This window comes from Populus trichocarpa, chromosome 10 (genome assembly GCF_000002775.5).
Source record: "Populus trichocarpa isolate Nisqually-1 chromosome 10, P.trichocarpa_v4.1, whole genome shotgun sequence".
NCBI classification, from domain to species: domain Eukaryota; kingdom Viridiplantae; phylum Streptophyta; class Magnoliopsida; order Malpighiales; family Salicaceae; genus Populus; species Populus trichocarpa.
In genome coordinates, this window is record NC_037294.2 from 12,653,515 (window position 1) to 12,668,180 (window position 14,666).

A 14,666-nucleotide genomic window follows, 5' to 3' on the forward strand; every position below is an offset into this window, starting at 1 on the left:
CGGGAAGAATCCCGGGCACATTGGAAAACACACAAAAAAGTCAATAACCCAGTCAGTCATCCAAGAGGGGAATGGACTTTTTTTATTATTATGCAAGCATGACCCAGAAGAACCTTGTCAAGGGGCCAATAACAATGGATCATTAGTTGTGATGGCTGTAAACAGTTTACCGAGGTTGATGGGAAATGGAAGCCAATCATGAACAACACGTCGATCTGATGACTGTCATGATCAAGGGTCAGTTGCACCATGGAAACACGTTAGAGTTTTTGTTGGTGTTTGAATGGATTTCTGCGTTTCACACCAGGCCTCTTGTACTTCTTTCTGAGCTCAGGTGTAAACGGGTTCAGTAAAAGCTAGTCCAGGAAAAGTCTACTCCAGGTCCACACCACTGTATTCCATTTGATTTCCCTCTGGCTTTGTAAGCACATACACGGGACAAATCTATGGTGCTTACGAGGCAGAGGTGCATTCACATACCACTAATTCAAGAATAATTCGATAAGATGTCTGTTACAGAATAAAGATAAATTAAATGTTATAATTGCTTTATTTATTTTTTATCCAAGGATGTGACTGGTGAATAATGTAATGAACACAAGCATCTCAATCAGTTTTTCCCTTGCATTAATTGTCGCCGACGATTTGACTGCTTCCACAATATCCTACCTTTGTTTTTTCCGTAGCTAGCAATTAGAAGTGGCATTTTACTAATTTTTTCATAGATAAAACGTATCTGGGCTCTTATTATATTTGACAGTCTGAAATCAAAACGGGATTGCATGGGAGAAACCACTCAAAACTTATCCGGTTGTGCGCGGAGCTGATATCATTCAAAACAACTAGAGAGAGATATTTACAAGATTCAAATTTCTCATGTTGACTTGTGTGAAAGAAGCTTTCTTTTTCTACCACAGAGCTGGCCTTTCTGAGTTTAATCAAAGTCATCGGTGATTAATTATGATGAACCTAATCATGCGCTAACCCTTTAAATCTCACTTCGACTTGTTCAAGTATTGAAGATTCAGTGGAACGCACATGAATATATTCAAAGTTCAGTAGCGTTCGACACGGGGAGGAGATTGAGGAATAATCCGGCCTTGCTAATTAAATCAAGGAATTACATGGATTTGCAAGAAACTTACATGAGGACAGTACAGTAAGTATATTGTGCCGGTAAAGGATCATTCATACCTGCCAACATATTCCCTATTATTTTTTCAGTATTCCTGTGCCCTGATATATACGACAAGCTCTAAGGTGTTGCCTAGTAGATCTAAATTTTAATAAAATTTATTGTCCACGCGGAAACGACGTGCATAAGATCAGCATTGCAGTCCCTTGCAGCTAGCACACGTAGTAGATTATTAACTAGTTATATAACCAACCGGTGGGTAAAATATTTTTATTTTTTATAAAGATTATATATATAGATTTTTCAGTGTATTTATGATATGCCATCCATATTTATCATGTTTTTCATTTTAGTTTCTCCTTTTTCAATCCCATCATTTCATAAAAATTTAAAATCAAATGCTCCTTAAATAATATTAAATCATCTAAAAATAAAGTTTGAAGACTAAATTAAAAAAAATAATTTTTTGCACTATAACAAATACAGAGTGAAAATTCCACATGTTTTAAAACATAGTATAACTAGATAGGTTTTCCATGATACATCCACGTCATTCAAATTTTTCCTAACATGTTTGAACATGACTCGGGTCATTGATTAGAACTAGTATAATAAATTCATATATACGGCAGGTAGCGTAAACAAGTTGGCTAAATTATTTCATGGATAAAACAGCAAAGTTAGATTTAATAAAAATTGTAGACAATCAAGCTGGATGGAATGCAATTAAAGTTATATATATATCTTATTGTTTTCGTTGAGATTCTTCTTGTATTATTAATTAAATGATATGGGAATGAAAGCAAATTGTTCCTATTTTTGCTACCCCTACAAAATCATCTCACGCGCGCCTTCGCGTTCATTCATGTGGCAGGTATTATAACCGTTTAAACGGCATGGGTTTACCCTAGTGTTGCATGCAAATTTTCCGTAGCAAAGCCTTCTGATGACATAAATTGTAGATGATAAATAAAATCTTCATACTTAATAATTTTTTTAAAGTTTTTAAAAAATAGTCTGATCCACAAGAGCACGGGTAAATAGTATTTTGTGTCTTGAAATCATGAGCTATTTTAGTTTTTTTTTTTGATAACTAAGGACATTATGGCTTTTTGTCCCCTTTCATCTATCACTATCGTCAGCCGACGCTAAAGGTTAGAGAATTATTGCTATATATGTTTAATCCTGTATTGTTATATCTCTTTGTTATTTGGTCCTTTTATCGATTTCAATATTTCTGGAAAGAAACGAGAATAAGATGGGAGAATTTGACTGGGTAAGAGTATATTTCTGGAAAGAAGAAGCCACTAAGTTGAGGATGGTTAAGGGAACTAAGTAGTTATTTTCAATACGAGAGGAACTAATAGCTTGTTTGGTAAACTATAAGGACTAAGTTTATATTCAGTCCATAATTCCTGTTCATTTGTGTGTGAACGCAGGCTAGGCTTGCTTTCTCTGTATATACTATAAATACTAAAGAAATCCAAGTTTAGATGATCAAATCAAGAAAAGGAGATGAAGCTTCGTAGGGTACTTAGCATTTCATAAATATCCTCCATTCATACTTTTGACCAATCATACATATAAATTCACAGAACAAATGTGATCCCAAGAATATACGCAGTCTTGACATTTTCTTTCATGAACTGAATGCTCTTTCTCACCCCGTATAATTTTCAACAGCAAGACAGTACTTTATTTAAACAGAAAAAAAAGCGAGCTAGGGAGCAACAAACAGGAGATCATGACGAGCAACGGGATAATGGAGAGGACTCTGAAGAGCCTTGGAAGGGGATTTGACTTAACATCGGATTTCAGACTCAAGTTTTGCAAAGGAGAAAAAAGATTAGTTTTCCTTAGTGAAGCAGAGAAAAAAGAGCTCGAGGTACCTGGTTTTGGGGCCATCAAAGATGTTTCTATTGATATAAAGTGTGACAAAGGAGATCGTGTCCGATATCAGTCAGACATCCTTGAGTTCCAACAGGTATTTTATTAGTCTTCAAGAGAGTTTTTGCTCTTAATTCTTGTTACTGATTTTGCCATATGGGGTTATAAATTTATGAGTAGAGAAAAAGTGCAGATGTCAGAGTTCTTCAACCAAAAAGCATCCGTGCCAGGAAAAATCCCATCAGGGCTGTTTAACTCCATGTTTGGATTTGAAAGTGATACATGGGCAGCTGATGCAGCTGACACCAAATGTTTGGCACTTGATGGTTGCTTCATAACCCTGTTCAATTTTCGTATTGATCGGTATCCGCTGGTTCTCTGTGATGAAGTCCGAGATGCAGTTCCATCGTCTTGGGATCCCTGTGCTCTAGCAAGGTATTCATCCTCTTCAGTTTTCTTTTTATGAACAAAATAATGAACATAATCGTGCTAAAAAGTAGTATATAAAATTATAAATACATGCAATGAATGAAAAAAAAGAAGAACTTCTGCTTGTTTGCTTGCTTCGGATTTGATAACTTTGACTTTAGAAAGATAAAACCAACTTTTTTTTCTTTTTCTTTGCACCAATGAGAAAGTTGAATCGGTCGACCAAGATGGGCCAAACTTCGAAGTCTATTCATAACTTTGTGTCAGTTTGGTCTATGTTTTCTAATTCTTTATTTTTACCCTTAAGACCGTTTGCTGCTTTCTTTCTTTTTGCTGGACGATTTTAGCATGCAATTCCCTTTTGACTTGTAAAATTTTTTCTATGTTATAGTAAGATCATCGTATGATTTTAGTTTTCTATTTAATTTCTTTGTTAAAAGTGGCTTATAATACTTCATAAACTTTAAAAAAGAAAAATTATATTATATCGGCGAGTAAAAATTTGATATCTGTTTTTATTAATAGTACTAGTTGTTAATATATTATACATGTTTTAAAGCGTCAGGTTGAGAAACGACCTCGCGTAAAAAATCTTAAAAAATAGTAAAAGAGAAAAGTCACTTGAATAGTATTTTTTCTTAAATGTATAAAACGGCAATATAGGAAGAAGAATTGAGTCTGGACTTTTTAGAGGAATTTGAAGTTTGAAATTATTAGCTTTAAGAAAAATGATATATTTTTTTGGTCTTTCACATTATAGACATGAACTTATTTGAACTTCTCTTTCTGGTTTTTTTTTAAATCACACGGTACATAATATTTAAAGATAAAATTAGAAAAATGTGAGAATTCAATATCTAAATGACCCATTTTATATAAATATGTATTTTTAATTATTAAAATTCAAAACCTATTCAAACTTTTAAAAAAGAAATAAAAAAGAATTCAAGTTTTCAAAATTTTAATTTTTCTACTATTTTTTTTGAAATAATTATATTATTGGTTAATGCGGTTTTCAAAATTTTACATTTTTTACAAAAAATCTTATACAAGAAAAATAAAATTAAGTGTGACAATATTTTTTTAAATAAACTCAATTTGGTTATAGATAATTATAAAAGGCAACCTAAGGAAGGCTTTCTACTTCTAGCTATATTTTCTAGATATAAATACAACACGCAGGTATATAATTAGGGATATTTTCATCTATTTAAGTAATACAAATAAATTATGGAGTGAGATTGACCGATTTATAAAATGAAAACAACACTCAATGACTGAGAAAGGACAAATTTCTAGGATCTAATCCTTTGACTCTAGCTAAAACAAGGAAAGAGTTGAGAGTTTTTTTTTTTTTTTTTTCCAGATTAGAATAAAAGATAAACTTATTTCTCAAACTATCTTCAAATAATTAATCAGGTAGTCGTAAATATAATACATGCACAAATTATAAATTACAAATATAATAGATGCACAATATATAAACACGCAAGTAGCAAATACATACGCATGTACAGCTACTGTTTTTATATAGAATGGAAATTATTCTCCTTAACTGTGCTGGAAAATAGGTTTGGCCACATGCTTTTGTGAGAAAAAAACTCAAAGAGTTGGCCAAACCAGCTCCACAGACCAAGTCAAATCAAAGGGTGTTCATTTAATTGCAATTTCTTTTTGTTTTGTCAAAAAGACTAGCTCTCTCGTCTGACAAATAACACATGCTAGGAAATTCTTCCGCGCTAGTTTAACATGGTAGTCAACAATATCAACTTGCTTGGATTTGAAGTGTTAACCACTTTCAGACTAGTGATAGGCCGCCCTCCCATTCCCCTTACCCCGCTCTCACTATATTTTATGAATATTTTTATTTTTTTCGAATTAAGTTCATAGAATTGAAAATTTAAGAAGAAACGTAACCGTGTGTGGTTGCCACAAGGCTAATTCTCGAGGGGATATGCTGACCTGCTCTTTGCATTTCCCAAACCCTGATTGAACTCGAGATCTTGGTTTAGTTCAATGTACGTTGGAGGGTTTGGTAGACGAAGTTATTACACCAACCAAACTCGTGGAACTTGGAAACCAAATTTGATGTCATCAAAATTATGATGCCTGACAGGTTCATTGAAAAATACGGGACACACATTATTGTGGGGTTGAGCATAGGTGGCCATGACGTGGTTCTGGTCAGGCAAGACAAATCTTCTAATGTGGGTTCATCAGAGCTGAAGAAACATTTAGATGACCTTGGCGATCAGTTGTTTTCAGGGACGTGCAATTTTACTCCAAAAGCAAGAGATCACAAGTCTAAGGTTACGTTAATCGATCCCCTCCCCTACCAAGTAAATCTTTTGTTTGTTTGTTTAAGATTTTTCTATCCTAACATTGTCCTAACGATTCATCTGGGCTATGAATTGCAGCCACCGCAGGCTTTCAATGTCTTTGATCCACAACCTGTTGCCTTCGATAGCTTCTCTTCCGTCAGCAAAACAAAAGATGTATGTTCCACTCTTGCAAATGATCATTTTTAAATTCTAATGCTGTCATGGCACCACATTATTGATTATTGACTCCGGTATGGAATATGAGGAACTTAATGGGTAGCTATAAATATAATTTAACATTCCTCATGATTCATGGCCCAGAGGACCCAACGTCCCCAGCCCACATTTAATATCATAGCGGATACCATCACAATGTGGATGTGTATAAGTTCACCAATATCTATTTTTCTTTCTATATAATTTTCCAATTCACTCACAACTTATGGAAATAACACATGTCGAAGAAGAGAGAGCTAATTTTTCAAAAAAAAAAAAACATTGCAAATTATTCAAACTCATATTGAAGTAGGGAGTTGATTTTTGCAGGGAATCACTGTTCTATATGCCAAGAAGGGAGGTGATACATCAGTAAGTAGTCACTTTGAGTGGCTTCCAACAGTTTCTTCCATGCCAGATGCAATTCATTTTAGCTTCATACCCATAACGTCTCTCCTTAAAGATGTTCCTGGCAGAGGTTTCTTGTCTCACGCTATCAATCTTTATCTTAGATGTAAGTGTGTCCGTTGTTGTCTCTCTTACTGCAATGCTATAACAAGCACTAAAGTAGAATTAGCATGTTGCATTTGCTGAATCCACTCGCGTGAAACTGATTTTTCTTTTTTATGTGATTGCAGACAAGCCTCCTTTATCTGATCTGCCTTATTTTCTTGACTTCCAATCTCACAAGACTTGGGCCCCTGTTCACAATGACCTGCCACTAGGCCCTTCCACAAATGTGGCAAGTTCATCTTCAGCTCTTCACTTAAACTTTCTGGGCCCTAAACTATATGTGAACACTAGTCAGGTAACGGCTAAACCTGTCATTTCCTTGTACGAATTGTCATATAATTTAGTGCCTGTTTTTACTAAACTATGCTCTGGCCATACAGGTTACAGTTGGAAAGAGACCAGTAACTGGAATGAGATTTTATCTTGAAGGCATGAAATGCAACAGGTAACAGTCAAAAACATATGAACATTTTTAAAATAATCCTCTAGAAATTTAAGAATTTTCATGGCCATCGTTTTCCTTAGCCAATTGGAGGATGAACACGTTTCTGTGGCAATGTGGCATGGCCTTTATCATATATGCCTGATGATTAGCATTAATCAGGCCTATATATCCCCTTTTCAGGTTAGCCATACACCTCCAACACCTAACAAACACTCCAACAATTCTTGCAAACAAGATAGATGACAGCATGCAATTATGGCGAGGGTCCGATGACATGGATAACGAAGGATACTTTGAAGCTATAAATCGAAAAAAGTTTTCCCATGTATGCACAGCACCAGTAAAATATGACCCCAGATGGAGTACTAGAAAAGATGTAGCTTACATTGTCACAGGAGCTAAACTTCAGAAAAAGAATCATAACTCGAAGAGTGTCCTCCATCTTCGGCTACTGTTCTCCAAGGTTTCATGTTTTTCTATAGTCCAGTCAAGCTGGGCACAAGGCTCTTCAGGATTTTCGCAGAAGTCTGGCCTCTTCTCTGCCATAAGCACGTCGATAACAGGCAATCCTGTGAAAGAGACACCTAAGACTGTGGTGGTGGATTCCAGTGTATTTCCATCAGGGCCTCCAGTACCAGTGCAAACACAAAAGCTTTTGAAGTTCGTAGATACATCACAATTGTGTAGAGGGCCACAGGACAGTCCTGGGCATTGGCTAGTAACAGGGGCTAGGCTGGACTTGGATAAAGGGAAAATAAGCTTGCAGGTTAAGTTCTCCTTATTAAACATTTATTCATGAAAAAATTTAAGGTGCAAATAAGAAATCAAGACAAACTTCCTAGTGTTAAACTTCTTTTTTGAACTCAAACTGAACTTCTAAATATCGTCCTTGCCACCTTGCAACAAATATGTACATAGAATAGTGGCTTTACAGTAATGTAATTATTTTTTGCATAAACGAAACAATACAAGAAATCAAGTATATGGAAATTTTTTAATGCGAGTGAAGGTTGATGGATCAACACACTTCTTTCCTTCATTCTTCAATTTGCACTGAATTCTTTTTAGTAATTGTCAATATATCCATGTTAAAAAAAGACACAGGGGACAACCTTAATATAGAAGAAAGAATTATCTGTTTTCCTAACATCTGATGTATATCAATTTTTTTCGCTTTTTTTTTATCATATGAAATAGAGACCAGGACAGAATTATTCTATTGTCCACACTTATTTTTTTAAAAGATAGAAATTTTATCGAACCTAAAGTAAAGTAAAGGAAGCTTTTATATCTAAGATTTGAAGTTAACTAATGACTTTCTGAATATAAAGAATAAACGGGTTTACATGCCATTTATTAAAGGTGTTCAAAAAACTCCTGTTTGCGCAGAACTTGTTAATATCAGGACCTTTTCACTTGAATATTATTAATTCAAACCCCGAAGATTTATTTTTTTATCAAGGCTCTCGGCAAACGGAGCTTGCTGGGTTAAGTTCAGGAACAATGGGTTCACTGCTCACGTCAAAAATATTTGATCAAAGTTTTTATCATAAGATTCTGCAGAGAACACAATCACTGAAGTGTCTCCAAACAGAGTTTCTATGAATCACTTCGAGTACATACCTGCAATAGATAATTAATTTTCCGTGGAATGAGATCTTGCAGCTTCATTTTAGACATGTTGGTTTGCAGTGGGCGCATGTACATACTGCTGACTGTTCAAGCTCCTAATAAATCACTCTTTTACATGCTGAAGGGGTTAAAAAAAGACTAAATTGTATTACCACTTCTCAGTTGATAATTGCACTTCCTTAAACAGTGTCGTTATAAGTTTAAAACTTTAAATAACTCTATTGAGTGGATTCTTGTTATAAAACATGGAGTTGCATCATCAATGTCCAAAAAACACATATATGCTGTATAATTCTTTGATGGTTAGTAAACTCTCACACAGACAGCATACAGATACAGTTCACTTGTCATTTTAACTATCTCCAAAAGGTCACCACTTTTCGATGCTGACAGATTTTTTGTTTTAGTTAGTAAACTCTCTCACATACAGAGCGTACAGGCACAATTTCACAGCAAATTTATAAACACTGGCACAGATAAAAAAAAAAAAAGTCAAAACCGGGGACAACGCACCTCCTAAGGTTGGTGGAGATGGCGCTTAAAGCTATTACAAGAACTCCTACTTGCAGGCATTTTCCTTAATTTGCTGATTAACTCATGTATTGGCTTTCCTCACATCTCATTTACTTTTTAAAGCCCTCTTATTAAATTTCTATTCATGATTGGAATGCTAATAAGGGAGTTTTGATGCAACTACTCTCTATATTTATAATGTTTAATATGCATCTGCTTGCAAGACTACGTATGTGGCCTTATCCTACAAGATTCATTTACTAGAATGGTAACATCAATCTGATCACGAGTTACTTGGCACATTTTTTTTTCCGAGATGAAGCGCAAATGTAGTTAAAGAAGAAATTGATGAGGAGATTGCTAAGAAATTGGACTTTAAGAATCTTCCAATTGCTTCAAACACATCTCGTCTTGCAGACTTTGGGATGTTTGGTAGGACCATAAGCCTTTTCCATGATCAAAATTTGCTTGAGGCTATCAAGCACAAGTATGGATTGCAATTCCATACCTCCCAAATTCCAGAATTTCAAGTTTTCTTCAGTGATCAACCAATTAACGATTTTAATACCCTCTTTGACAATCTCCCACAAGAAAGGCAATACTTTGCAGCTGGTGTGCTAGGTTCATTCTACGGTCAGTTATTTCCTGAGTCCTTTCTCCACTTGGTGCACTGCTCTATTTCACTCCATTATTGGCTGTCTAAGCTGCCAGAACAAGTGTTCGACAAGAATCCCCCTTAATGGAATAGAGGAAGAATTCACTACACAAATGCACCAAAAGAAGTTGTAAATGCATAGGCATCTCAATTTGCCATGGACATAAAGAACTTTTTGAACGCAAGATCTAAAGAGCTTGCTCCTGTAGGGATGATGGTGATAGTTTCACAGGGTATCCCTAACGGGATGCTTTATTCTGAGCTACAAAATGGCTTTATGTTTGAGTGTATGTCACTGAGCTTCATTGATATGGTGAAAGAGGTAATTAAGCAAATGAGTAATATTCAGGTTTTATCTTTTAAGATTATTTATGCCCATAAAATTTTACATTTATTTGATAAATATGGCCAATAACTTCCATTACAGGGAACAGTATCTGAAGCTCAAAATCAAGAATGTGGTAACACCAGCATCACTCCATGTGGCTCCTTAGCAGAGGCGTTACAATTGAGGACAAGTATCACCCTAAATGGCTCTGGTTCAACATTCATTTCCGTGGAAACACTTGAATATCTATTGGAACTTGAATTGCTTGGACCAATTTTCAAGTCATCTTCTAGTTCATATCCCGTTTGTTTTTCTGCCTCTTCCAGGCTCAACAATCATGCCACCATCATTTCTATACCACCATTTAGCGATAATCTATATTATGCCTGCAACGTCTTTCCAACTCAACAAGGGAAAGATCCATTAGCTCCTTCATGGCTGTTCCTTTGCCCATTGCCAACACAGCATCTTGATTGGCCTTTCCCCATCAACTGTGTGAAATGTTTTTGATTTCTTGTACAAAATATAAGCGAAATTAATTTGAGATTTTCTTCAGGGTTTTGAAAAAACAAGAGTAATGAAATAAAGAGAAATCTTGTTTAACTATCATTTGTGGATGTTTGTAACATATACATGATAGTAATTATTTATTTTTTTGTTTAAATTTAAAAATCAAACTCATCTGGAATGTAAACTGCAATTTAAAAAAACAAAAATAAAGAAAAAAATTAAACAAACTATAAGAGAGTAGGTATAATTTGTTATTATTTTCACCCAGCAGGACTAAAAGCAGAGAAAGTAGCGACGAAAAAAGATTGCCACAATTGTGTTAATCAAGGAATGCATAAAAGAATAACACCACCATTGTGCGTTTGCTGTTGTGATGATCATTCAAAAACCGTTTGATTTACGTACAAGAGTATTGGAAGTAGGCTGATCGATTGGAAGAGCAAGAATATTAAGAGAGGTTGATCGATTGATTAGTAACTATGGATGAATCCATAATAATTGTTTGCAAACGATTAAGCAATTCATAATGTACAATAATAAGATATGACAAAGTTGCAGAAAATAAATTAACACTCGTGGAGAATTAAATTAGCAGGAGAGAAAGCCTGCATGAATGACAAGCACTTGAACACGCATCATTTGCGTTTCAAAACAACAAACAATAGAGCTCCTTTCCTCTCGCTTGATTGCAGACGATGGGAAAAGTCCTCAGCTTTCATAGCATAGCGATCAAACAAGTCATCAATAATCTCAGTTCCAAAATGTTTACTGATTATTTCCTCTATCCCAGCTCTCAAGTGCATTTGGAGCATTCGCCCCGAGTAAGAGCTATAACTTTGAGGATTTGATTCTCCGTTTGCCATTGTCAACTCCATTTTCTCAACGTTAAAAGACCCATTTCTTTGTATTAACTCTTTCATCTCTTCCAGAGTCGCCGAATACATTGGCAAGTTGAAAGAGTCCACTTTAGCTTCACTTATTATACCCTGTAGATAGCGACCATTTGGAGTTGAATTTATTAGATGCATACATAAAAGTCAAATAATGCTCCAACCTTAACAATAACAACACAACATACATTATCATGAACTAGATCTACACTGTACTTCATATTAGATTTTGAGATTATGTTCGTTTTGTGGGGAAAAAAAAATATACATTATCATGAACTCTACACTGTACTTCATATAAGATTCTGTTCGTTTTTATTTTCTTAACACAAATATTATGCAATAGAAAATATTCATTTTTTTATATAAAATAATCAGTTTTCAAGATTATTTTCCTCACAACGAACCCAAACTAAACCGCCGAAACCTTATGTTTGACGAACATGTTTTGAGGAAAAAAAAAAGCTCTATTTTTATGAGTTCTAGCGAGTGAACTACGAATGAAATATCGATAATATTGCGTTTATTTCGGTGGAGTACTCACCTCGTTCACCATGTCCAAGAAGCAAGACTCCAAATAATCTATAGTCATTCCCATCCCTGTTTGGCAACAAGGGATTCCATTAGGCTGGCCAGGCATCGTCATCACCAACATTCCTCCAGCAACAAGCTCTTTTGCTCTGGCATCCAAAAAGATTTCCATGTCCTTAGCAAATTGAGAAGAATAAGCATCAACCACTTTATCCAGGGTATTCGAATAGTAAATCCTTCCCTTATTAAATGAAGGAGAGTTCTTGTCTAGCAATTCTTCTGGCACCTTAGAGAGCCAGTGTAGTGCAGTAGAGGAATAAGCAAAATGAAGAGAGCTATCAGGAAACAACCGGCCATGGAAAGACCCGGGCACACCGGCTACAAAGTATTGCCTATCCAGTGGGAGAGTGGTGAAGAGGGTGTTGAAATCATTCGATGCTTGGTCATTAAAAAATGCTTGGAATTCCGGAATTTGACGAGTAGGGCACTGGGATTTGTATTTCCTTTCTACAGATTCCAGTATATTTTGCATTGCTATAAACGTATTGGGTCCGGTTGAACATCCAAAATCTGCAATATGAAATGACTTTCCGCTAGAACATAGGGTTTCCATATCAAGTTTCTCTGCAATTGCCTCATCAATTTTTTCCCTCACAGCATTTGCTGATTTTCTCTGCAGAAGTAAGATTTTGAGGCACTTAAGTTCATCAAAATATATAATTTTGAATTTAATTTTTACTTCATATTTATGAAAAGAAATTTTGTGTTTTATATACAACACTTGCCAATTTTAAATTGACTCCAAAATTTGAGGTCCTTAAATATCAATGAATTGCTTACATGTTTGAAAGCATAAGCTGTTGAAATTCAACACGGGCATTAAATTGCACCAGCAACTTTGTCATGGAAGCTTTGCCTTCACATGACAATGTTGTAAACTTTTTGACATGCAAAATCTCATCCTACTAATTGTAGCTATGGACTCAGGAGAGGTGAGTTAGTGCACCGACCTCTACTTGCCGGAAAATGACTTAATACACCGTTTTTTTTTTACTTCTGTTTTATATTTTAACCAGCTAGTATAAATAGGTAGTCCCTCTCCCCTTTTTAGCATCCATCAATCGAGTCAGAGTGGTGCAGAGAACACCAAGTGAGGAGAGCTAGAAATAACTCCTATACGGGTTTATTAAACTTAGGGTGTGGTGTGTGAGAATGAGAGTGAGTGTGATATAATTATTTGTAGCGAGTGTTGTGTGAACTAGTATATTTATACTACTATTGTGCAATAATTAGTGGTATAATAACCTTGGTTTAGTACACAAATTGCGCTGCGCTAAGCTCATTATAAGAGGTATCAGAGCTCTGCTAAACTCAACATAAACATGCCGTTAATTATAAAAGTATAAATAATAAATCCAACTCTTTGAAGTAAAACCTGTAAGGTGGAGTTTTTGGCATAGCTGTATGTTCCATTTCCACCGTTCATAACTGGCAACGATCCCAGCAATCCGATTTCTGCTTTGCTGCTCCTCGATCTTGGTGTGGTTTGAGGAGAAGTGAAGCCTCGATCGAGCATGTATTTATTCTCGTTCTGTTTCTCTCTAGAAGGTTTAGTCAAGCGACAAGACAAAACAGTTACTACAAGGTTTGCATAGTTGATGCTTTTGGTCATTTTCCATTTTGGACAGAGTAGCATACCTGCTTATTCTATTTTGGATGTTTTTATGTGACGCATTTCTTTCTATATACTCATTTTCCGTCAATTTGTATATTTTTTTTCCACCGATGGTAAAGATATGCATCAACAAGCCACCTTTCACGCGCACCGATATTCGTTCTAATTAATTCATATTTAAATAACAAAAATCCAGTCAAAAATTGAAAGACTTGTGCTGTTATGAGTGTGGTTACGGTTGTTTTTTAAAATATTTTTTATTTAAAAATATATTAAAATAATATCTTTTATTTTTTAAAAATTATTTTTAACATTAGCACATTAAAATTACCTGAAAACACTAAAAAATATTAATTTAAAATAAAAAAAATCAAATTCTTTTAAAAACACTTTTAAAATATAAAACCAAACAATATTAGATTTGATTTAAAACTCAAATGACGAGGAAGGGACTAAATTAGTTATGGAACAGAATCGTCTATTATTAACCACCTAAGAGGGTATATATATATATATAAAATATTTGATTTCGTTGAAAACAACTGAACACTTCTACTAAAATGATGTGGGAGATGATTATTCTGAAGAAAGAACATGCGATAATAATTAGATGAGTTTCAAGGGGAAAAAAAAAAAAAACCTTTATAGGATCAACCGAACCTACCGCTAGTAGTTCGCTGAAAGATCACAAATGGTCTTCGACTCCTACTAGGAACATCTAATCAACAATTAAAAATGATAAAAAAAAAATAAAGAAAAATCTAGGAAATAAAAAATGACAAGTGTACGTCTCTTCATGAGTCGGTTTTATTGAGAAAAGACAAACAAAAAAAGTTTCTTCCATGCCTATTGAACGCTATATATATAAAAGACAAACAAAAGAATTTAATTTCTTCCAACGTGCTGCAGCATACATCATGATGATCGATGTTTTCTGAATGCCACTTGGCAGGTGATGGGATGGCATTTACAATGACACCGAGAAA

At 34.8% G+C, this 14,666-nt stretch overlaps 2 protein-coding genes and 1 pseudogene across 3 annotated transcripts; 2 read left to right on the forward strand and 1 right to left on the reverse strand.

The window, feature by feature from the left end:
• The first annotated feature begins 2,632 nt into the window (after positions 1-2,632).
• On the forward strand, positions 2,633-7,968 carry LOC7462668 (MACPF domain-containing protein At1g14780). 2 transcript variants are annotated; one of them, XM_024610861.1, is made up of 8 exons: positions 2,633-3,119; positions 3,203-3,457; positions 5,568-5,760; positions 5,869-5,946; positions 6,319-6,502; positions 6,627-6,796; positions 6,882-6,946; positions 7,127-7,968. In XM_024610861.1, exons 2-8 carry the CDS (start codon positions 3,216-3,218, stop codon positions 7,743-7,745), a joined length of 1,551 nt encoding a protein of 516 aa, XP_024466629.1. In that variant the 5' UTR covers positions 2,633-3,119; positions 3,203-3,215; the 3' UTR covers positions 7,746-7,968. The 2 variants fall into 2 exon arrangements, with proteins under 2 accessions (XP_024466629.1, XP_002314778.2); XM_002314742.4 differs by having other exon boundaries at positions 3,216-3,457.
• A 1,443-nt stretch (positions 7,969-9,411) lies between these two features.
• LOC7462669 (loganic acid O-methyltransferase-like) lies at positions 9,412-10,751 on the forward strand (annotated as a pseudogene).
• Positions 10,752-11,082: 331 nt separating this feature from the next.
• Positions 11,083-13,676, reverse strand: LOC7462670 (loganic acid O-methyltransferase). Its single transcript, XM_002315812.4, has 3 exons — positions 13,441-13,676; positions 12,019-12,678; positions 11,083-11,570 (listed from the first exon to the last, which is right to left on the reverse strand). Exons 1-3 carry the CDS (start codon positions 13,579-13,581, stop codon positions 11,220-11,222), a joined length of 1,152 nt encoding a protein of 383 aa, XP_002315848.4. The 5' UTR covers positions 13,582-13,676; the 3' UTR covers positions 11,083-11,219.
• Positions 13,677-14,666: the final 990 nt, after the last annotated feature.